The sequence below is a fragment of the Leptosomus discolor genome, chromosome 1 (assembly GCF_034619465.1).
Source record: "Leptosomus discolor isolate bLepDis1 chromosome 1, bLepDis1.hap2, whole genome shotgun sequence".
Lineage (NCBI taxonomy): Eukaryota > Metazoa > Chordata > Aves > Leptosomiformes > Leptosomidae > Leptosomus > Leptosomus discolor.
Genome location: NC_141391.1, coordinates 31,574,900 through 31,597,474, shown reverse-complemented (window position 1 = coordinate 31,597,474; position 22,575 = coordinate 31,574,900). Strand labels below are relative to the sequence as shown.

Here is a 22,575-nt window from a genome sequence, read left to right as displayed (position 1 = left end):
AAGGTTACTAACACTTCCTTGTCAGAAAATGAAAAAAATGTATAGAAGTTCAAAATGCAAGCTTTTTTAACCTTCACAGTTATGAAAGAGAGATATGTCTTCGTAAGCTGTTGGCCTGGTGGATGAGATCTGTTCACTCTTCTGGGAAGAACAAATCAAGCAAAGTATTCTGTTACATGAGAAATACGGGAATAACATACACCAATGAAGAATGTAAATACGATATTTATGTCTCTTTCTCAGAACTATTTTAAGTAATGTCTCATAACCAAAATACATGTGCTGGCCAACTCGGAAATGTGCGTCACAGCACTGAATGTTAACTTCCCTCGGACAACGTGTGCACAAAGTGCTCGTTTACTCATTAGTTGTCACTGCTGGTGGAGTCATTAGTATGGCAATGAGCTTTCTACTGGCATAATTGTTGCTGACTACTGAGCTTCATACGTTGTGTCTTTATAAAATAATACAATGAAGATCCTGTTTCTGTGAGATGGTGATGAATGTCTAATACTTTGTTTATGAAATTTTGTTCCATGGCCCTTCATTATAGTTAATGTAAATTTCTCTGTATATTGTGTCGCAATTTTAGACATCTTTATGGCATTTTATTCTTATGGTGGCATCTACATCCACAAATGAAAAAGGCCCCAGGGGATTGCCCAAACACATGCAATGTTTGCCCTTGAGATCCTCCAGCTGGAAAGAGCGAACAGTATGTTCACTCTCTGGCAGATGATTTCATGAATATGATTAAAAAAAAGAAATGTTAACTAAGGAAATATTACAAATACTGCTAAGAATGCAAAGCCAAGTTTTCAAAAGAAGAAATGGAAGCAAAGTGAATGACTACATGGTAAAGAGAGTAGTGTAGCAGATATTTCAAGTTTAGCTCCAGCACTTCCAAATTTAGGTGCTCGACTTTAAATCTATATTGTTGGAGTACAGTGCTGTGTGTAATTATTTGCAGTTTTATGTATCTTGGCAGTATATTCCATGTTATAACAAGTGATCTTTTCCTGTGCCAAGCCATCCCTAAATTAGACTTGAATGAACTGGCAAATTGTAAGCATGGCATCTGGAAGAAATGGAGGATATGGTAGATCCGGAACAGGGATTCCCAGACTGTAGCCCCTTGGCTATTTGTGCCTTTTGAAAACAGTAAAAGGGACTTTCAAATGAAAGCTGTCCTTGGCAGATGGAGTGAGCTGAAGGAGGCCAAAGCTGTCAACAAACCACAATCCAGAGGTACTGGTAGTAGCACTCTCCCAATCCCAGCTACTTCCCTGGCCCTTTGTACTCTGTAGGACAGCAGGGACTCACACAAATAGATTTCAAGCTGTCTGGGAAGGAGGTGTAAGCTTCTATGTCAGCATAAAGCTTCACACTGCCAAATTGTCAGAGGGCCCAGTTGCACCGGGCTTGTCTTGTACACCTGGAGGTAACTTTTTGCACCCTACACGTTGGAGAATGTTGCTTCTCATGCTACAGTATTTCTGTATTTTTGAAGCCTTGAAAGCAATGGCAAAATTCTGAGGGAGTTATGCAATGGCAGATATTTCACCAGCTTCATCCAGCTCCACTTTGGACTTGTTTTCTGCATGAAAAGTACTGAATAAATCGAAGTTGTTAGTGACTGGGGAGAGCAGAGACTGCCTGAAGGCAGTGAACAGATGGGTAGGCTGAGTAAGAAATGATAAGAGAAGAGAAAACTCAGCTAAGTGGGCTTCATCAAACTTCACATTGCTTAGACCATTAAGAGAGGAATAGGGAAAAATAAGGACTGAGGAATGATATATATCTGAGGCCTAACGTTCCTGGCTGTAGTTCTTTTATGTGGCCCTTTCAAGGATTTTTAAAGGAGGGAATGAAACATTGTTGGCCTCTTGCAGAGCAATAAATTTCTTAGGTCCACTTAGGACTCAAAGATGCTTTACCTGTATTTTTCAGCATAGACTCTATTTACAACTCTATAGATTCCAGTTAAAAGCTATTCAAAATTCAAAATTCATCTTTAATTTTTCTGGGAAGGGGAAATGCTTGGGCTTTTTTACACCTGTTCCCAGTAATGACCTCTGTGCTTTAAAACAAATGGAATAATTTTCAGGGTTTAATGGGCTTTTGCCTTCAACAGCTACAAATAATCTAATTATCTAGCCACTCTGGGTACTGGATGATTTAAGAATTAAAGACACGATTAGAATCTGTTACAGTAATTGGAATCCATTTTAAACCAATTGCCTGTGGCATTACATGGTCTAGTGGAAGAAAGGCTGCTGGCTAAATCCTCTTCTTCCACTAAAGCAACTTGCAACCAAATGTTAGTACAATTTTATTTTTTTTAACTAAGAAAATGAAGATTTCAGAAGTCAAGTAAATCAAATTATCTGTACTTTTTTATGCTGGTTTTAAATATTTTATATATCACTGAAGCCAATGGAAGGAAGACCACTGATTGACTAGTCTTTGGGTCAAATTCACTGAATAGATTTGTGAATTTAGTGAACAAAAGGAAAATTTCAGATTTAGTGAATGAAAGTGTTATTACTTAGGTAAATTAGAAGTCATCACAAAAGAGGTGTGGGTAGATTGGGAAGCACTAGAAGAACTTCTGCATGCCCCACAAATCAGCTAGAACTATTTGCAGGAGTCAGTGAGCAGGTGGATAAGGGTGATCCAGCTGATGTAATGTTCCTGGATTTCCAGAAAGCTCTGAAAACACTGTTTTGTCAAAGTCTGTTAAAAAAATTAAACTCTAATGGCAGAAGAAGAAAGGTTCTCTTGTAGAAAAAGAGTGGGTTGAAAGACAGAAAACAAGGGGTAGAATTGAATGGTTTGTTTCCACAATGAGGGCAGTAGAAGGTAGCACCCAACAGCCCTCTCTGTTCCTCAGTGCTCTTCAGCCCATCTATGACGTGACCTGTCTGCATGGACGTTGGAACTGGGTAAATGTACTGGTGACACACAGCTGTTGGCTGTAGAGGATTGCAGAAGGTCCTCATAAATCTCAGCTAATGAACACCAAAGTAGCAGACAAAATTCAGTGCTAATAAGCAAAAAGTTGCACATTAGTTCAGGGGAACCCTATCTAAATATGTAAAACTATTTGTTATTACTCAGGAAAAAGAGAAGGGCTGTGAAAATGGTCAGAGGGCTGGGACACCTCTCCTGTGAAGAAAGACTGAAAGAGTTGGCGTTTAATCTGGAGAAGAGAAGACTCCAGGGAGACCTTATTGCAGCCTTTCAGTATATAAAGGGGGATAATAAAAAAGATGGAGAGACACTTTTTGCCAAGGTCTGTAGTGACAGGACCAGGGGCAAGAGATTTAAACTGAGAGAGGGTAGATTTAGGTTGGACATGAGGACAAACATTTTTTATGAAGAGAGTGGTGAGACGCTGGCATAGGTTGCCCAGAGAAGCTGTGGCTGCCCCCTGCCTGGCAGTGTTCAAGGCCAGGCTGGATGGGGCTTTGGGCAACTTGGTCTGGTAGAAGGTGTCCCTGCCCATGGCAGGGGGGTTGGAACTGGGTGATCTTTAAGGTCCCTTTCAACCCAAGCCATTCTGTGATTCTATGATTTTGGAGTCACTGAGCTCAGTGTGCAGGGACGGTCCTAACGCCTGAAAGAGAGGTAGGGCTTATTAAGGTGAGAATTGAGAACAAGGCGAAAAACATTGCTACACCGCACGAATTCATGTTGTGTCCATGTCTTGATTTTGTGGTCTGGCCACCTACGTCTCCAAGAAGCACTAGAAAAGATTCAGAGAGGGTTACAAAGATGGCCTGAGCCTGGGATACTGCCACACAAACAATTTGGGACTCAGCCTGGTAAAACAGTCATTGAAGGAGGCTGTGTGAGAGGATGGACTAAGAATTTTGACAGTGAAGGGGCTATTGAAGGTCTCTGGTCGGCAAGGTCCTCTCTCCTCCCCTGGTAAAACGAGCCTTTGCACAGGGGAACATGACATCTTTCATTTCTTTCTCTTGCTTTTTACCTTCTGTCTCGTCATCATGAAAGTTTGCAGGGCACCAGCTCAGCTGCAAACTGCAGGAGCAAGAGGAAATCAAAGGATATCTAGCTGAGGATGGAGAGCAAAACCTTGAGAAACTCTCACCTCTCTGAATTTGTCAGTGAGATGGCAGCCACACCGCGCACTGTGGAGAGCACACTCTGCCTGACACCGGCTCTGTCTGTGCTAGCTGTAGCTATTTGAAAATGCAGAAAGTTAAATAATTTACAGCCCTGCCACTCTAAGTAGCACTGAGAGCCTGGAGACTGGTAAATGATACATAGAGCACCTCTTTGTTCAGAAACCATATCCTGTTAGTAAATGATAAAGGAAGCACCTCGTTCTTCAGAAACATTTCCTATCTATTCTGAGTTGGATCATGGCAGATCAGGAGAGATAGGGTCAACAACCGACTGACAGCAAGTTACATGAGTGATCTGGGATCTATCAAGGCTCCTTATAATCCTGGCATTTTTCTTTAATCTGTTATTACAGCAACATGCCATGGTGCAAACTCAGTTCAGGCTGGCATGACTAGTTCAGCAGCTTCTTTATCGATTGCTGTGTGTTTGCTTCCCTGTCTGTCCTCTGGAGCACATCATATGTGCCAGAGCTCATTCATGACACAGTTGTCAGGCTGGGAATGGATCTGGTTTCCTTCAGCTCATCTCCCCATGCCCTTTGCTTCCCCAGGACTAGCTAACCAGCTCAGCACCACTTCATTCCTGCATACCTCAGTGTGCTTGCCTGAATTAATTTATATCTGTTTAACCTACTTGCTGTTTTGATGATGTGACGTGTGAATGAGACGGAGAAAAAACCTCTTTTCCTAACATCCAGCGTTCCCTTACATGTGTCCTTATCCATCTTCAGTAAAGCAGAACTCTGTCCTCTTCACTCATGCTACACTTGAGTCCTTTCCAATAGAATAAGGAGTTGTATTTTTCAGTTATATAAATAGGGACCATGTTGCTATCACTTGCTGTAGTAATAACAAATAACATCTGTGGCTTGTCTGACCACGGCTAAAAGAAAATTCTCTAGAGAGGAGAAAGGTGTTTTACTTACAATGGGTAAGTTCTTATCAGTTATTACTGCAAATAATAGTCCTAACTTCTGAAATTAAATACTGAGATATCAAAGAACTAAACCCTCCTGCTACAGGACATAAACCATGTTCTAACTAATAGAGCTTAAATAATCTCTTCCTGGATTCATTTTAATAGTGAGCTATTTCAGACACTCTGGCAGTGAGCCACTGTCTAAGGAAAGATGCTGAACGGCATGGATCATTGGTTTGCCCCTGCAATGGTCATTCTGATCATTCTGCGAAATTATTTGTGTTTAAAAAGGACAGTAATTTCACACACATTAAGTACAGGCACCACACACAAATGCAGACAAACACAGTACGTACAAATTTAAGGAATGCTTGACTTTTTTATGTTACATGGAGAATGCACCAAAAATGCTTGCACTTAACAGTGTCCAAGATTGGAAAAACTGGACAAAGCAAGTCATATGTTTTCTACTAGACTGATAAAAATGTTGCTGTAGAGATATAAGGTATGATTCATCTAATCTAAATGAAGATATCTACATCTGAGTTGCTCTAGTCTTCCTTTATAGTGGAGAGCTAGGTATTTTTAGGGTGGAGATCACCTGGACTGTGCTAGACGTCTACATCTGATCAGCTGAGTGCACCCTGGAGCCATACAAAATATTGTTGAACCTCACCATGTCTTGGAGGGTGCAGAACTGCCCTCCTGTTGAGAGAGGCCTCCCACTATTTCTTGCTGCGCAGCAGAAGATACAGCTATTTTAGGTCATAAAATTCCTAGACTGCATTTTCTCAGACTCTGAGGCAGGATCAAGAAAGAGGTCAGGAGACAATTCAAAGCAGCAGGCAGGCAGCAGTGTTAGACATCATATCTTTTCCTTCCCCTTGGAAGAATGGTAATGGTTTACAGTTACCACTTGCAATAATTTGTATTAGTCAGGGAAGCGGCTAATTACCTTTGATTGCTGGCAACACTCGTCTCTTCCAGGGCAAGAGAGTGACTTTTTTTCTGCTTCTGAATAAATGAGCTGCCGATGCTCAGGGTGTCTACAAAACCAGATGAGCTGAAAGGGACCTGTGCTTTCAACACTTTTGAGAACCACCAGGCATGTGAGGAAATCCCTGGTGGCATCAAACCCTAAGCTCTTTCCACCTCCCTTGCCATAAAATTGCTCTGGATGAAGGGTGCTGCCACCACAGGAATGGAAGAGTGGCAATCCTATGCCTAGTTTCAAGCCTCTGTTTTGCAAGTGCAAAGAGAGACTCATCTAGAGAGTCATTCATGGCACCTATTTTAGGCTGCAACTCTGAACTGTCCTGTGGGGAAACTTCTCTCATTTATGGTGTACACAGAGTATCTATTGCCTCCTAAATAGGATGCAAAAATACCCTAACCAACACACCGAGAAAGGCAGAAAAGATCTGCCCATGAGAAACATCCCTAAGCAATTTACCCTAACAAGAAGTTGGGAACAACTGACTTACATAAAACAGGGAAACCTTTTTTTCAGTTTAGATCATTTTATCTTTTCAGATGTTAAGGTAATGATGGATAATCAATATGGGAAATAAACACATCTTTAAAACATACTTGAACCCAGTAGTCCTATCACTGATGCATATTCTTTGAGTGACAGTGCTGCTCAGTTCACCATTTCCCCTTGTCGTCGTTCATTTCCATTGCATAATTACTACATTACAGCACTTCTTAGACTGTGGCAAGCAAAATATTGCAGGCAGAGAATACAGTTTTAGACTGCAATATATATGTCAAATCCTATCAAAGGCTAGAAATCTGCAATTACATGCTGAAATATTGCCTCACTTACCAACTGATATAGTCCAAACAGCAATTATTTTTGCAAAAGCCTTAGTTCTTGAGTTAAACCGGCTGTGATGGATGGGATTTCGAATGGCGATATAGCGATCTAGTGAGATGGCACAGAGGTGCATGATGGAGGCAGTAGAGAAAAGCACGTCCAAGTAGATCCAAACAGCACAGAGCTTTGTAGGTAGAGGCCATGCGTATCCTGCACAAGAGAAAGTTGACATCAGCTAGGAATCACGGAGTCACAGAATGTTAGGGGTTGGAAGGGACCTCTGGAGATCATCTAGTCCAACCCCCCTGCTAAAGCAGAGTCACCTAGAGCAGTTCACACAGGATGGCGTCCAGGCAGGTTTTGAATACCTCCAGAGAAGGGGACTCCACAGCCTCTCTGAGCAGCCTGTTCCAGTGCTTTGTCACCCTCAGAGTAATTAAATCTTTCCTCATGTTCAGGTGGAACTTCCTGTGCTCCAGTTTGTGTCCGAAACTGAAAAGAGCCTGGCCCCATCTTCATGACACCTGCCCTATCAATAATTTATAAGCGTTGATAAGGTCCCCTCTCAGCCTTCTCTTCTCCAGGCTAAACAGAGCCAGGTCTCTCAGCCTTTCCTCCTAAGAGAGATGCTCCAGTCCCCTCATCATCTTAGTAGCCCTCCGCTGGACTCTCTCCAGTAGTTCCCTGTCCCTCTTGAACTGGGGGGCCCAGAACTGGACACACTACTCCAGAGGTGGCCTCACCAGGGCAGAGTAGAGGGGAAGGAGAACCTCCCTCGACCTGCTGGCCACACTCTTCTTAATGCACCCCAGGATGCCATTGGCCTTCTTGGCCACAAGGGCACATGGCTGGCTTATGGGTAACTTGCTGTCCACCAGGACTCCCACATCCTTCTCCACAGAGCTGCTCTCCAGCAGGTCGACGCCTAACCTGTACTGGTGCGTGGGGTTATTCCTCTCCAGGTACAGGACGCTACACTTGCCCTTATTGAACCTCATTAGGTTTCTCTCTGCCCAGCTCTCCAGCCTGTCCAGGCCTCACTGGATGGCAGCACAGCCTTCTGGTGTGTCAGCCACTCCTCCCAGCTTTGTGTCATCAGCAAACTTGCTGAGGGTGCACGCTGTCCCTTCATCCTGGTTGTTGATGATATGTTGAACAAGAGTGGGCCCAGTACTGACCCTGGCTAGAACACCACTAGCCGTATGCCTCCAGCTGAACTCAGCACCACCGATCACAACACTCTGAGCTCTGTCCTTCAGCCAATTCTCAATTCACCTCACTGTCCACCATCTAAAAGACTTCCTAAGCTTACCTATGGGGATGTGGTAGGAGACAGTGTTAAAAGCCTTGCTGAAGTTGAGGTAGAAAACATCTACTGCTCTCCCCTCATCTACCCAGCCAGTCAATCCATAGGCTATCAGGCTGGTCAAGCATGGTTTCTTCTTGGTGAATCCATGCTGACTACTCCTGATAACCTTCTTTTCCTTCACCTATTTAGAGACAACAGCCAGAATGAGCTGTTCCATCACCTTTCCAGGGATGGAGGTCAGGCCAACTGGTCTGTACTTTCCCGGATCCTCCTTCTTGCCCTTTTTGAAGACTGGAGTGACATTGGCTTTCCTCCAGTCCTCAGGCACCTCTCCTGTTCGCCACGACTTTTCAAAGGTGATGGAGAGTGGCTCAGCAATAACATCTGCCAGCTCCCACAGTACTCGTAGGTGCATCCCATTGATGCCCATGGATTTGCAAGTGTCCAGTTTGCCTAAATGATCTCTAACCCAATCCTCCTTGACCAAGGGAAAGTCTTCCTTTCCCCAGACTTCTTCTCTTAACTCCAGGCTCTGGGATTTCTGAGGACCAGCCTTAGCAGTAAAAACTGAGGCAAAGGTGGCATTCAGTAACTCCACATTCTCTGTATCCTCTGTCACCAGGGTACCCACCTCACATACTCGCATCTTTTGTTGTGACACATATGTCTTAGTGCATATATCCTCCTAGTAGAAACTAGTAGTAAGTGATGCCTTCAATAGAAGCTGCCTGACACTGTTTTAAGAAATGTTTTTTATTTGCTTACAGCCTTCTAACTCTGTAGCTTTTGGGATTAATGCTGCTTCTTTCCCAGGCTACAAGCAGCGTATGTTTTTTTTTTCTTTTTAATTCTATTTGCATAATGCTAATGCTTGATGTTATAATTAGCCATTTCTGAGAGCGAATATATGGAAAGAAAAATAATTTTGGCACTGTAAACCTGCAAGTTCTCAATTTTGTTTTAGGACTTTTTATCCACATACTTATTCCATTTTTAACACCTAAAGCCACCTAAATTCTGAAACTGAAACTAGATTTAGTGGAAGCTGAAGAAAGAAATGTATTTTGTTGCACACCAGTGATATTTGTCTCACCTGTCTTTAGGCACCTACCACATACTTGAATAAGGATGTTCCCTGTATCAGTGCATATTGGTAGGCTTCTCCAGAGAGAGCAATCCAAAGCAAACACATTAGTGTTTACTAATATCCAACCTACATCTTCTCTGCTGCAAATTAAACTTTCCCTTTTTCCTTGTTCTTTCTACTAGCCTTGAAGAATAATTGATTGCTGTCCTTTCTGGAAGCTATTGGAAGATGGCTATCATGTCTTGCCTAGTTTTTTCTTTTTCTCTTCCAGAGTAAACAAAGCCAATTCCTTTATCTTTTGCTTACAGATGATGCTTTTAAAACTTTTGTCCTTCTTGTTTCTCTGCCCTGGAATCTATTTAATTCATCCACCTCTTGCTTATCATTCAGTGACCAAAACAGGACTTGGTACTCTTGCAAAGGCCTCCTGACTGCTAAGTGAAATACAAGGTTGCTTCACAGGTCTTGCAGGTATTTTACTTACACAATCTGGAATGATGAGCGCCTTTTGTGTGAAAATACCGTAGTAGTGACATGCTCAGCATATGATCCATTTTGACAGCCACATCTTGTTCAGCATTCCTGAAGCCTGGACAAATTTCCCCAGCAGTGGTTGGTTCACTATCTTTTTGCTGAGTGGATATCTTTGCATTTATCCTCACTGAATGTTATTTGTTCATTTCAGACTTTCTCTTCAGGGGTCCAGATGATTGTTGATGATTCTGATCGTGCCCCTCTGAGTGCTTGTAACCTTTCCCAGCTTGGTGCTTTTGGAAAGCTGTGTAAGCTCACACTCTGTACCCTGTCCAAGTTGTTAGGAGCAGTACTGAGCAGACCCAGGCTAAGCAGAGCCCTGCAGGACCCCCATTCAAAGGCCCTTCTAGTCCTGCGGGGTACCACTAATAACTCTCCTTGGAGCAAGTATTGCAGTTAGCCACGTCCTTATCTTGTGGTGATTTAATTTAGAGCATATTACCCGAGCTGCCTGTGTCATTGCGGCGTGGGGCAATGCCAAAGCTGGTATTGTGAGAACACACTAGTGTTTCAGGGGTTGCCTGTCTTCTTTGGAGATACAGTACAACAAGATTTGCAACATCAGGGACAGAGGGAGAGGCAGAGGAGCTAGGTCTGTGCCTGATTAAACTTAGTCTTAGTAAGCACTAAGGAGACCTATTTCGTGGTGCTCTTGGACTGCTGTAATACGAGCTGATCCTGACAAGCCATACAGCATTTATGGATATGTTTTATCTTGTTTTCTGGTCTTCCAATGGGGTATCCAGTCTCAGGAGTGTGTTACCTGAGGGCTGGCTTTCAGGGGCATGTCTTCCCAGCAGCATCTCTCTGTCAGGCAAGGACAGTTTACACAGGGACAAGCAATAAAGTATTTTTTTTACACTTGACAACATGCATCTGTTCACTTGCTTTAGTGGCCTTTGGGAACACATTCTCATATCCTTCTAGACCTCTTGTCCTTGCTCTAAACCCAGATGGGGCAGGGATAAAACAACATCCATCAGATAAGCTACCTTAGAGACTGGAGGGCCAAGAAAGGGGAAACCACATGAGAGAAGCCAGCTGTAGGTGTAGATAACATCCTCCAGGCAGACCTTGGGATATTTTTTGTGGCACATGGTGCAAGGCAGCTTTGCCTTGTGCTGTGCTCTGGCCACTGTCTAGTTTCCCCCTCCACATGTCCAAGGGGAAATAAAATAAAACAAAACAAAACAAAACATGGCTGCAATTTAAAGATTTGGTAGGCAGGGAAAGTTTTACAAGGTCCAGGATTTCATGTGGTCTATGAGAGCTCATGAGGTCCAGGAGCTCTTATCAGGGAGTCCCATCCAAGGGGCAGTCTTGTGCATCTGTGCATTTTCAGATTGCGAGGCTGAGAGGGATGCCAAGTAGATGAGACAAGGTTTTCTTCCTGATGCAGCCAGTTAGTGGTATCCAGGAGATAAATGCTTTCTCACAAGGCCTTTCAGGCAAGGAGGCAAACAAGTGAAGCTGGCCAGGATGGCTGAGCTGCTGCTTGTGTAACAGGAGGTATGTGGAAACTGTTTTGAGGGAGAGAGGAGAGGAGAGGAGAGGAGAGGGGAGGGGAGGAGAGGAGAGGAGAGGAGAGGAGAGGAGAGGAGAGGAGAGGAGAGGAGAGGAGAGGAGAGGAGAGGAGAGGAGAGGAGAGGAGAGGAGAGGAGAGGAGAGGAGAGGAGAGGAGAGGAGAGGAGAGGAGAGGAGAGGAGAGGAGAGGAGAGGAGAGGAGAGGAGAGGAGAGGAGAGGAGAGGAGAGGAGAGGAGAGGAGAGGAGAGGAGAGGAGAGGAGAGGAGAGGAGAGGAGAGGAGAGGAGAGGAGAGGAGAGGAGAGGAGAGGAGAGGAGAGGAGAGGAGAGGGAGAGGAGACTCCATAGGCACGGGCGGTTGCTGAGGAGGCCCTGTGCACCATTCTGCCTTGTCAGAAGCACATCAGCCCAGGCTGTGTCTAAGGTCAGCACTCGACTGATCAGGAGACCTCTGAAATGCCTGGTCCTTCCACTGCAGCAGCGATTTACGCAGCATCTGCTAATAATCCCAACAACTTCTCCATGCTGGCATGGGGCAAGTCTTTGCGGCAGGAGCGACAGGTATGTGGCACCTGGTGTGTGTTTGGGTGTGAACCAGTGCTGTTGTTCAACTCTGAATTTTCTGCTCCGTAGACACATCTGCCTTGGTGGGTGTCTTTTTCTCCAGCAGAGACTTGTGCTGTTGGGTGGATGGGGAAGCCTGCCTGACCCAAAGGGTGCATGCTGGGCAGACATCTGGTGCAGCCAGGGCACTCAAATCACTACACTGTCACTGGTTGTTCTGCAGGTTGATGGTGCACCATGCTAAGACGGCTCTTCTGGTACCTGCATGCACCACCAGATGATTTTCCACCCCAAGTTACCCTGCGAAGGCCTCCCTTTCTTGACCTTGCAAGGGAAAAAAGCAGAGAGAAAGGAGGCAAAGCCTGCATGCTCCCTCCCCTGTGGCTGTTGGTGTCCTGCTGCTCAGCGATTGCAAAGGAGGGCGACAGCCTTCTCCCCATGACGAGGGTTTCAGCTTTGCTGCGTGCAGGAAATCCCACGTCCCCGACCTCCAAATCGTTTCCGAGCCGTGGATTTTGGGCGCCTCTTTCCTCAGCAGCGGAGCCTGGCCAGCAGGAGTCCCTGTTGCATGTCTCAGAGAATCACGCAGGAGTTAAAAGGGTTTTGCTAATCTCACACATCAGGCGATTTCTGCTCCCCCGGCTCTCTTTTACGCTGTTTCTCCCACCAAAGGTAATTGCACCACTAATACAATAAATCACAACGTTACCACAATCACTGACGCGAAATACCGTTTGCAAATGCCATTGAGGGCAATCTGTGTAGAAATACTGAAACTGGGAAACGAACTTCCAGTTTTCTGGATGAAATCTCTCTTCAGTCACAGGCTCATGCTTGGACGTTCAGTCCCAAAATAGTGAAGCAATAGAACTCTTTGCAAACAACCTCACTTTCCTCCTGACATTGTCTGGCTTCTCCTTGAACTGTAGCAATTCAGTTGTGGCACTGGAAAGCTCATTTCTCAAAGTTTAGGGATTATAACAGCCTGACAACACTGGTACTGAACTAGGCTGCTGCTTTTCTCTGCGTGAGCTGTGCTGCAGGTGATGTTGGTGAAAATGAGAAGAAAGGTCTGCTATTAATTGCCTACAATGTCATGAACTGTGAGTCATTATTCACTTAATTCTTAAATAACTTCTCTTAAGAAATCATAGCTTTGCATTTGTAAATGTTACTAAAAACTAGGCAGAATTAATTCCCATACAATTTTTAACTCCTACAATATCTATTCCAGCATTTGCTGGTAAGTAGATGTTTAAGCAGGGTATTGGTGTTAAGAAAATTATTTACATTTGTATTACTTCGTTAAAAAAAATTGAAGGGGTTGCCTACTTTGAATCTAAAGGTGGTCATTAGTGCTTCTGTGCATATATGCAGAGCAAAGTAACTGGCAGTACCCTACATTCTCATTAGGAGTACTGAAAATTATGAGCCAGGAGAAAAAACTGAAAGAATAGAAGAGAACAAAGCATCTTCATATACACTTTGAGACAATTAATCCAGCAACTGAGTAATAAACTAATGTTCTGGACTGTGTTTAAAATGCCTGTAACTAGAAGTATAAAGTAGGAAAAGATTTAAATACTTCATCTATTCTTCAAATATTCTTGAAATATATATACATACATTTTAACTAGTATGGAGTGGTTACGATTTTTTGTGGTAAGAGAATGAAATAATAATAACAACATGTGCATGCAATGTTTAAAGCTTCTCAATCCATGCAGTATGTTACACAGCTAATACTCACCGTACAGTATGGTTAACATTGACACAGGCATGACAAGGAAACCCAGCAGCATATCAGCTATTGCAAGTGACATTAGAAAATAGTTAGTGGCATTCTGTAGTTTTTTCTCCAGTGACACAGCCATGATGACAAGAATATTTCCAGCAATGGTTAAAACAATCACTATCACTGTCAGCAAAGCTGGCCAGTTTTTCTGTGAAAGCTGAAACAGGGAAGAGTAGCACGGTGGACTCATGTTACTTTCACATGAGAGATTGGTTAGGTTTTCAGAGTCCACAGTCAAGTTGAAGAGATGTGATATATTAATCTCTCCAGCTCCATAAACATTTCTGTAGAGTCTTCTCTCATGATTTATTTGTATTAAGGAGTTTGCAGTTGGGTTCACAGAGCTCTCCTCATCACAAAGAATATCCATTGCTAAGTCGGAAACCGGTGAGATAAGTAGTGAAAAATAGATGATCACCCTTTGTCACCATCAGGCTTTATATTCCTCGGCTGCCCATGCCACAAGTTGAGGGAGCACGATCTTCTGTCGACTGTATTTTTGCCACTAGCATGATGTAGAAAAACATACTAGAATTACTCCAAAAGGTGAAATGTTTTGTTTTCAGTTCCATAGGAAGTCCAGTGTTGCCATACATTGAAAATCCAGCTGAAAGGCAAAACCAAGCTGTAGGATAGAGAATGTGGACTTGAGGCTTCAGAGAGCAAAAATCTTGGAGAAATAAAAGAGAAAAAACTTTTGCAACCACTAGGACTCCCCTCTGGAGCTACATCTTATTGCTATTGGTAACTGTAATCACACAATTTTAAACACAGCAGTGTTAAAATAGCTTGCCGTACAAAAACGGCAGAGCTCTCACTTCCCTATTAAGAAAGTTGATTAAAGATTCCATCCAGCGTCTTTCTCTTGAAATAATTAGATATGCTCTTATTTATAGTTCATCTTCCATAATATGGCTGATAGTCTCTGATTTCTGTTGTATTTCAGTATCATTTTCAGCCTCATATCAGAAATTACACATTCTGCTCCATGCTGATTTTTATAGCTAATTGTACCTTTTGGCCCAGCCTGGCTTCAGAATGGAAATTAAACAACTAGATACTATGATAAAAAAAATACAATTTAAGGAAGACTTACATTGTACTTCAGAGACCACTGTCAAGCTGCAATTAGCTGCACTTTGTACCCTGATTTACCATATTCTTCACTGCGTTTAGCCAGTTTTGTGTCCTTTTTTCTTCAGCCTCCTCCAAAATGGTGGTATTTGGAATACTTTTTTGACTTCTAAACTGCACACTTGAGTGAAGCTAGTTCCTGTGCTGCGAGGCTTGCCCTTTTCTTCTGAGAGATAGGCTGCTTGCCGGCTCTTTCCTTGTGCATTTCCCCGCCCCAGGGCAAGCTGTATTTAAAGTAATAATAATATCAGAGCCCTTCTTGAAGTGACACAAAAGAAAGCACACACACGCACGAAAAAGCAGCCTGCACAGAGGAATTACTGATTTCAACAGGAATGGAATTTCTTGCTCACTGCCTTGTTCGGTTTGTCAGACCTCCCACTATCTGGATGTCATAAACTGCAAGGTAGCAACAGCAGAGGAGGGCAGGGGAGGGCAGACCAGAGGGTCTTTTTGGTAAACTAGCAGCTTTTGCGGTGTGTATTTCGGAGGTCCTCTGCTTGGGTGCTTTTTCAATGCACGCTTTCCGTTTGCGAAGGATGGCTTGCGAACACAGCTGCATGCAATTACAGTGTTTTACTGGATGCAGGCTTAAAAGAGACAAAATCTAAGGCTTGCGATGGTAGATACTAGTGAAAAATGTATGTGTGAAGCTTTTTCCATGTAGAGGGGAAATTATGCCAGCCTTAAAAGGAAGGAGTAATATTGAGTCCCCTTCAGTTTTAACTCCAGGTCTGTGCTGACGTATTAATCAAATTGGTAATGGATATTTATAAAAAATTGAAGTCACTCTGATGTCACGCTCATTTGTCAGGGAGTGGATATAACAGTTAACCCCAGCAGCCTGTCCCAGGCAAGTGTCCCAAATGAAGCAGTTCAGTAAAGCAAAACAACATACAGCAGAGGGGGAAACAAAACAGCCTTCCACTGTTTCTGCCTTGTACCTCTGCTGCCAGGACATGGATGAAGAAGTAGCCGGTTCTTCAATTTGCCACCTAACGCAAAACCTACTCCCACATTTTCTGAGAGTTACGGTTGTCAAAATTTCAGCTCACTGGGTCTGCTGCTCCCCTGCCTGTCCTAAAATATATGTCAGTTTCATGTAGAGGACAACAGCTTTATACAGGTGGGCTCAGACAGTTTGCAGTGAGAGCTCAGAGAGTTGTGGGTGTCACTGGGCACCAGTGGGTCCTGGTGGGCCCACAGGAGCTGCAGTGTGCTCCCATAGCTCAGCTCTACGTGCAGCACTGCCAACCTCACTGCAGATCCCGAGGGACTGCAAACACGTGGAGAGTTACTACAGCTCAGCTGGTATATGCTAATCTCTTCAGGGGTCAAAACCTTATCAAAGTGAGTCTCAGAGCACCTGCCAAAGCTCATCCAGATCACTGAGGCACTGTTACAGAAAGCCTTTCACAGTAGAGATCCTCTGGAGCCAGTTTTGCTCCCAGCTGAGCCCAGACCAACAGCTGTCACAGCAGGATGGAGCAAGCCAGGCAGTAGCTCCTACTGATGCCCACGTGGGAGCTGGAAATGAGTCATCCCTGTACTTAAGTTTCCCAGTCCCACAGGTGACGCCAGAACACTATCAAGCAACACAAACTGGTAAAAAAGGCTGATAATGCTGAGTTTAGCAAGGAATGTTTCAGCCCTGGCAGTCCCATCCAGGAGCCAGAGGGGGCCCTTTCACGGCCCTTTCACTGTCTCGTTTAATATGGTAACCAAATGGGTTACTCTCTTCACCAAGTGAATTCGGCATCCATGCTCCAGAGGGTTCAGCAGCCATCTCCACGAAGATGCCCCCTACATGAGAGTGCAGATTGGTTGGGCTCTGCTTCTGTTAGAACAGAGCTACTGTGCAAAACAGGACACAAGACCCCTTGGCTAGGGCTACATATAATACTTTGAGGAACCCACATATCCTGTTATTTTCTTAGATGGCTCCATCTGGGCTCTAACGACTCTAATGTAACAGTCATGGGTGGGAGGTACTTTCTTGCAGGTGAATACCCCAACTGTGAGTCAGAGGCCATAGCTGCCAGCAAAGCCTAGTTTCACCAAGCAGTGCTGTGCACCTTTTTCCCCCTGCAAGGATGGTATGGAGGTTCTGGACCTGGTCTTCTACTTTCCTGAATGAATAAGCTAAGAAATAGGCTGTGTGTAAAAGGCTTGTGAATCCTGATTTCACATCTGCAGCTCCCTGTAGAGCTGAAGCAGATGCCTAAAGGACCTTTCTGTTCCTCACAGAGTAACTTCCTCTCCCCTTTGATGCAGTGGAGTGACTTTCACTCAGATACTTCAGACTTCCTCTGTTCCACTGACTCATTTAAGATTACAGCTCTTCTTTGGACACCAGGAACACAAAAGGTAAGTGAAAACAGGCTGAATGTTGCCTTGTCTAAGGCCTTTGTAGGTACAGTCATAAGCTCTTCACATAGGCCCTGCACCGTTTCCTTTGGTCTAGCTGTAGACACATCACCACAAGGTCCAAGTGCCTTCGTAACACTACTATGTCCCCCCTGAAAACTATTATACATATGTGAAACTGAGGCACAGGCAGATGAAATGCATTTTTTAGGTTTGCACATGAAATGTGGGTGAGCGAGAAACTGCTTTTGTGTAGCCTGGTATGTCAGAAACAAATCTGTGACTTTTATGATGTCTTCTAGCAAAGTATGTTGAAACTACTACCGAGCACAAGTATGTTGCATTCTTTTTGACTGCAAAAAAGCACCCCTCCTGCCTCCACCTAAGAACCTGAAAATGTCTTCTTTTCAGTATAGTATCATTACAAAGGTCAAGCAACAAAAAATTACCCAACCTTCCTGCGCTGAACCCAGTGAAAGGAGGGTACCAGGACTTCCGCAGGTGCTCTTGTCTCCTTGCAGAACGGAGCATGTGCTTTGCCTTGAGAGAACAGTGAGGTACAACTCCTAGATGATCAGTCATGTCTAAAGGCAGCCTTGACCATTGCTTTACCTAAAGGTGAGTAGCTCTGGAAAAACTGTAGGTCCCATGATCTTCCACTCTTAAACAAACAAGCTTGCACTCCAATAGCAGCAGAGCCTCCCACGCTGCGACCTGCAATCCCAGGCAGCGTGTCTGCGCTAAAACCAGGCATCTGCAGTCTGTCCCAGTCTATGTAAATAAAGGGAAATCTTAGCTTAAAATGGCGATAATGTGATCTGCAGTAGACATAAAGCATTCTTTAGAAACATAGCTGGCACAGGAACATTCTATGTATTGCTTTTTAATTTCTGGAAGTCACCAATGTATCAGATTCAAGAAAGCCCCTCCCCTGTTCCCTAGCTCTGCTTGGAAATGTTGTAGGACATTAATCTATCTTCTTGGGCAGGGTTTCTATGTTTGGCATGGTACACATAACTGCTTCATAGAAATGCTGCTTTTCAATAATTTCATCTGAAAAAAAGGAGAAGTAAAAAAACCTAGTTTACATAACTCAAATTTGGTGTTCTCAGGATTATTTCAGGTATAAAAATCCCCAGTTTCTGAGTTTGCCACTGCCCTCCTTGATGCTTTGAGTGGATTGTGTAATCAGTAAATGTATAAACTGCAGAGGTTAATCGTTCACTCTGACATCTAAAAGCGAGGCAAGTGGAATGTGAATAATTTGTGTTGTGGTTGAGAGTACTACTATTTGGTATCTCTGTTTACATTTATCAGGGGCTGTTGGACCAGTTAATACTGTAGTGCCTCAAGACGTGAATCAGAGCCTGGTTATTACAAACCAGAACAAATAACTGAACAGCGCTGCTCTCTTTTTGACGCACGCTCTGCAGTTGAGCTCATTCTGGATCTCTTGACCTTCTTGGCCCATCCCATTGCAGTGAGGTGAGAACAGGTTGACATGACCTTTCTGAAATCCACGCAGGAGCAGCGTCCCTCAACCTTACTGTCTGCAAGTGATGATCCCAAGCAAGCTGGGTGTTGTGGCAGCAGCAGCACCCTGTGTCCTCCCATGGGCCATGGGTCTGTATGACTGAAAACTTGTGGTGAGTAACTGGTGTGTTTTTGTTGGGGTCTCTGCTGTGAAACTGGCTCTCTGTATTGATTTGGTCTGGACTGCTTTTGAATGAGAACTGAATAATAGAAGTTGAGGCTGAAGGGAAGCTGGAATAATTCAGTTTAACTATAATTTCTACGTTTAGTATATGCTAAGCAATATGTAATAAGTGAATATGTATCCTATATATACATAAATAACTGAAACTCTAAACTTTCATGCCTATTCCACATGCAAATGCTAGTTTCAGTCTCTGTTCAATCCCAGGTGAAGTTGTGGTTTATCTCTTACTTTTAAAAGGCTGATTGTCTCTTTCATCCATGAGTTTTGGAAAGGTGTGCAGTATTCCTGGTGATTTGTAGGATGTCCTCCTTTATAACCATGTTATTCTTTCAGGATCTGCAAGTTCCACATAATTACAGTCCCAACAAGGAGGTAAATGTGAGAGACAACCTAGAGCACCTTAAAGCACATCTTTTATTTGCCTAAACCTGTGCACTAAGATCAGGAACATTGCACCTGCTGCCCCTTTTAGATTGATATGATTCCAGTGTGGTTCCAGTGAGCTCAGTGGAATTGCTGTGGCATAAAACTGGTGTAATGACTAGTTGGCTGGAAATTAGAGTCAGAATTTTTTTTTTTTTAATGTGCAATTTTGACTGTTTAAACATTTATTTTCCCATTTTTTTCATTGGAGAAAAAGTTCTAAAGAACTTCAGTTTGGAAACAGCCAAATGTTTTGCTTCAGTCTTGTTGATCTACATATAACATTTTAATATTGTTGAATTAAAAATGTTCTCTTATGAGCCAGTTAACTGGCTGAGATGCAAATTGTCTTATTCCCTTATGCTTCTGGACAATTTATATCCACCATAACAACAAGCCCAGAGGTGGTTTCAAGTTGAACTGAGTTGAAATAAAATATTCTTTTTCAGTTAAAAAATAAACTGAAACGTTTGATTTGGGTCAGGCCCATGTAGTGAAGGAAATATTTTGTTTTGATTTTCCCAAAGGAAACCTGAATGCTTTGGGCAAAATTAAATTTTTCTTGCATAAAGAGTTGATTCTGTGGAAACTTAATTTCCCACTAGAGGCAAAACTATTGGGGACTGTCCGTTAAGCTTTTGTGCTGAAGCAATGAATGGCCTCTGATGTTTAAGGAGGAACTCTGCAACCTTATTTAAAGAAATCTCTCTTAAAATCTATGCTTTATTTCAGTGAAACCTGAAGGGACAGGTTCTTCTTCATGCCTTCCTCTCAGCTGTAAATATTAACTATTTATATACCTGACAATAGCTTTTTATATCATCATCAGCCTCTGCAGACATTTGATTTACTAAAACACATTTGGCTTTAGATATTTTCATTTCAGCTCCATTAGGAAGAAGCTGGCAGGTTGGCTTGTTCTGAGACAATATTACGCTGTGTTCTGATCATCTGAGTTACGAATTGGCCCATTCCTCTGTAGGTAAAATTTTATTTCATCCAGATACACATCAGTGCAAATCCCATGACATAAAGCTCTATATTCTAGCATTAGTACCGGAATTTCTTCCACTGTTTTTTCCTCAGTTTAAACTGCCAGGCAGTAGTGAGCATTTTCCACGTGATTTGCTTCAGTTTACTGCTTAAAGATGCACTTGCTGCCCACAATTAACACCGGTCATCATCCAAAGCCTGTATCGCCTCAGCTGTTATCCAGTGAAATAACATCTTTTTAATGGGGTGATCAAAACCATACACCATATTGCAAAGGTGGCATTGTGGAAACTTTCTGCTAAGACAGCATCATCTGTGGGGAGTCTTACATGTCTGTTAAAAGCTGTTTTATCCTTTTATCAGGCAATAGACACTGCAGGAGAAGGTGGGTGGACTTCTTCCTTTCTTTCCCTGTTCCAATAACTTCCATTGCCTTATAAAAATTGAAAAGGTTGGGTTTTTTTTTTCCTGTATTCACTGTTGATTCTTACTTGTAATTTTAGATCCTGCAGTATTCAAATTAGACTTTTTTCCCTCTTAAGGGCAGTACAATACGACAAAAGGAAAACAAAAGCTGTTTCAATTTTTTATGTTCCAGGCACTGATTTTTCCGTATTTGTCTGGGCATTTTTCCCCCCTGTTTCTCTAGTAGCATATAAACAGAAAAATAAGAGTAAGCTGAATCCATGAGGACCTTGCTACGTTTCTACTTGGACATTGATGGATGGAGAAGCATTTAAAAGAAAAAAAAAATCAATATTAATTCTGAAGAGGTGGGTCACCTCTGCAGGTTTAGCAGCATTATGCGGTGGCAGGGAGTAACCCAAATATGTTTATACTTCCCATCTACACAGAAGCTCATGGGTTCACCAGCATATGGCAGACAGTACCAGAGATCTGCAAAATAGGTGGGGACCTGCCAGACCAGCAGGAGTTAAGATTACAAATGTTTTTTCTCTGCAAACCTTTCTTGCTCTTTAAATATGGCAGAACCAAACAGCTGCAGCCCTGAAGTGATGATCTTAAAAAAATATAGCTGCTATTTGTTACAGCTCTCTATTAAAACTGGCAGGTGACTGCTGTTATGTTTTCCCTCTCTTATTCCTGGGATAACACGTTTTCCAACTTGTTAAGTTACAGTATGCAATTTATAACCATCGAAGTGGAAAACATTATGCAACACATGGATTAGCATCAATATGAATGTCTGTTATTGAATACGTGCTATATTTCTAGAAATATGCAGTTATTCCTCCTTGGCAAACCTAAGATTTTTGCTATTAGGTTTTGTTTAATTATATAGAGCTGATTAGAATAGCTTTAATGGATGCATGCAAGAATTCTGTGAAGAACAGTCCCCAAAGGGTCTAATTTTGTGTGAAATTAGGCAAAGTTATTGTCTTAATGCAAATATAGTCCAGCATTAAATCAAGGTTGTTTGGGCAACATGGACAGGCAAGAAGGTGCAAACTTGTAACGCAGACACATTGTCTGACTGAATTCTTAAATATTAGTCATGATATTGTGACTGTGGCTTGTCAACAGTGTTAGTTAGCATTACAGGCTGGGATCCAGTCTGCCTGTTTAAGATAGGTATCCACCTAAATTGTAAGTGCATAGAGAAACAGTTGCCTTAATGGAAAGGCAATTGAGTCTCCCCATTGAAAGTCAATTGAAAAGTTTCCATTGATTCTGTGGAAGTAAATTTAGGGACACTCATTCACTAGGCTGCTGTGCTGGATCCTACACTTTAATTGTTTCACGTGAGATGATGATTCACATATCAAGCTACAAATTGTGTCTTCATAGCATTTAGTTCTTAAAACAGTGAAAGCTGAGACAGATCTGTGAAACATTTTAAAAGAATTGTGTTACCTCCAGGTATGTAAATATTTTTTACATCTAGATGCAGCACGCTCTGAAGTACTTGACTCAGCTCGACTGACTGTGCTGAGACTTTGCTCTTACTTCCAATGTTTTAAATACTGTATTTCTTGCAGAATAATTTTACCATAATTTTAAGGTGTTCCAGAGGAAATGTAGATTCCTTTTGGCTTAGTGATGCAACTAATTCCCAGCTTCTTTTTTAGACATAGTTTGTGAACAGGTACTCTCTACAGAGCCTGTAAAATTCTGCTGTGAAGCTCCTGGGGAGATCACAAAAACTTACAACTTCATTTGTAAAAGGAGCTGTTGTTATTTACCTAGTTTAATAGACACTGCTTTATCTGTGGCCT

The 22,575-nt window shown here is 42.8% G+C and overlaps 1 protein-coding gene across 1 annotated transcript in view; it reads right to left on the bottom strand.

The window, feature by feature from the left end:
* Positions 1–14,071, bottom strand: part of HTR2A (5-hydroxytryptamine receptor 2A) — a 28,671-nt gene extending 14,600 nt beyond the window's left edge. The window contains exons 1-2 of the mRNA XM_086481949.1: positions 13,657–14,071; positions 6,899–7,099 (exon numbers count right to left, since the gene is read on the bottom strand). Of these exons, the coding sequence (XP_086338075.1) occupies positions 6,899–7,099; positions 13,657–14,071 (616 nt within the window). The remainder of the gene's footprint in view (positions 1–6,898; positions 7,100–13,656) is intronic.
* Positions 14,072–22,575: the final 8,504 nt, after the last annotated feature.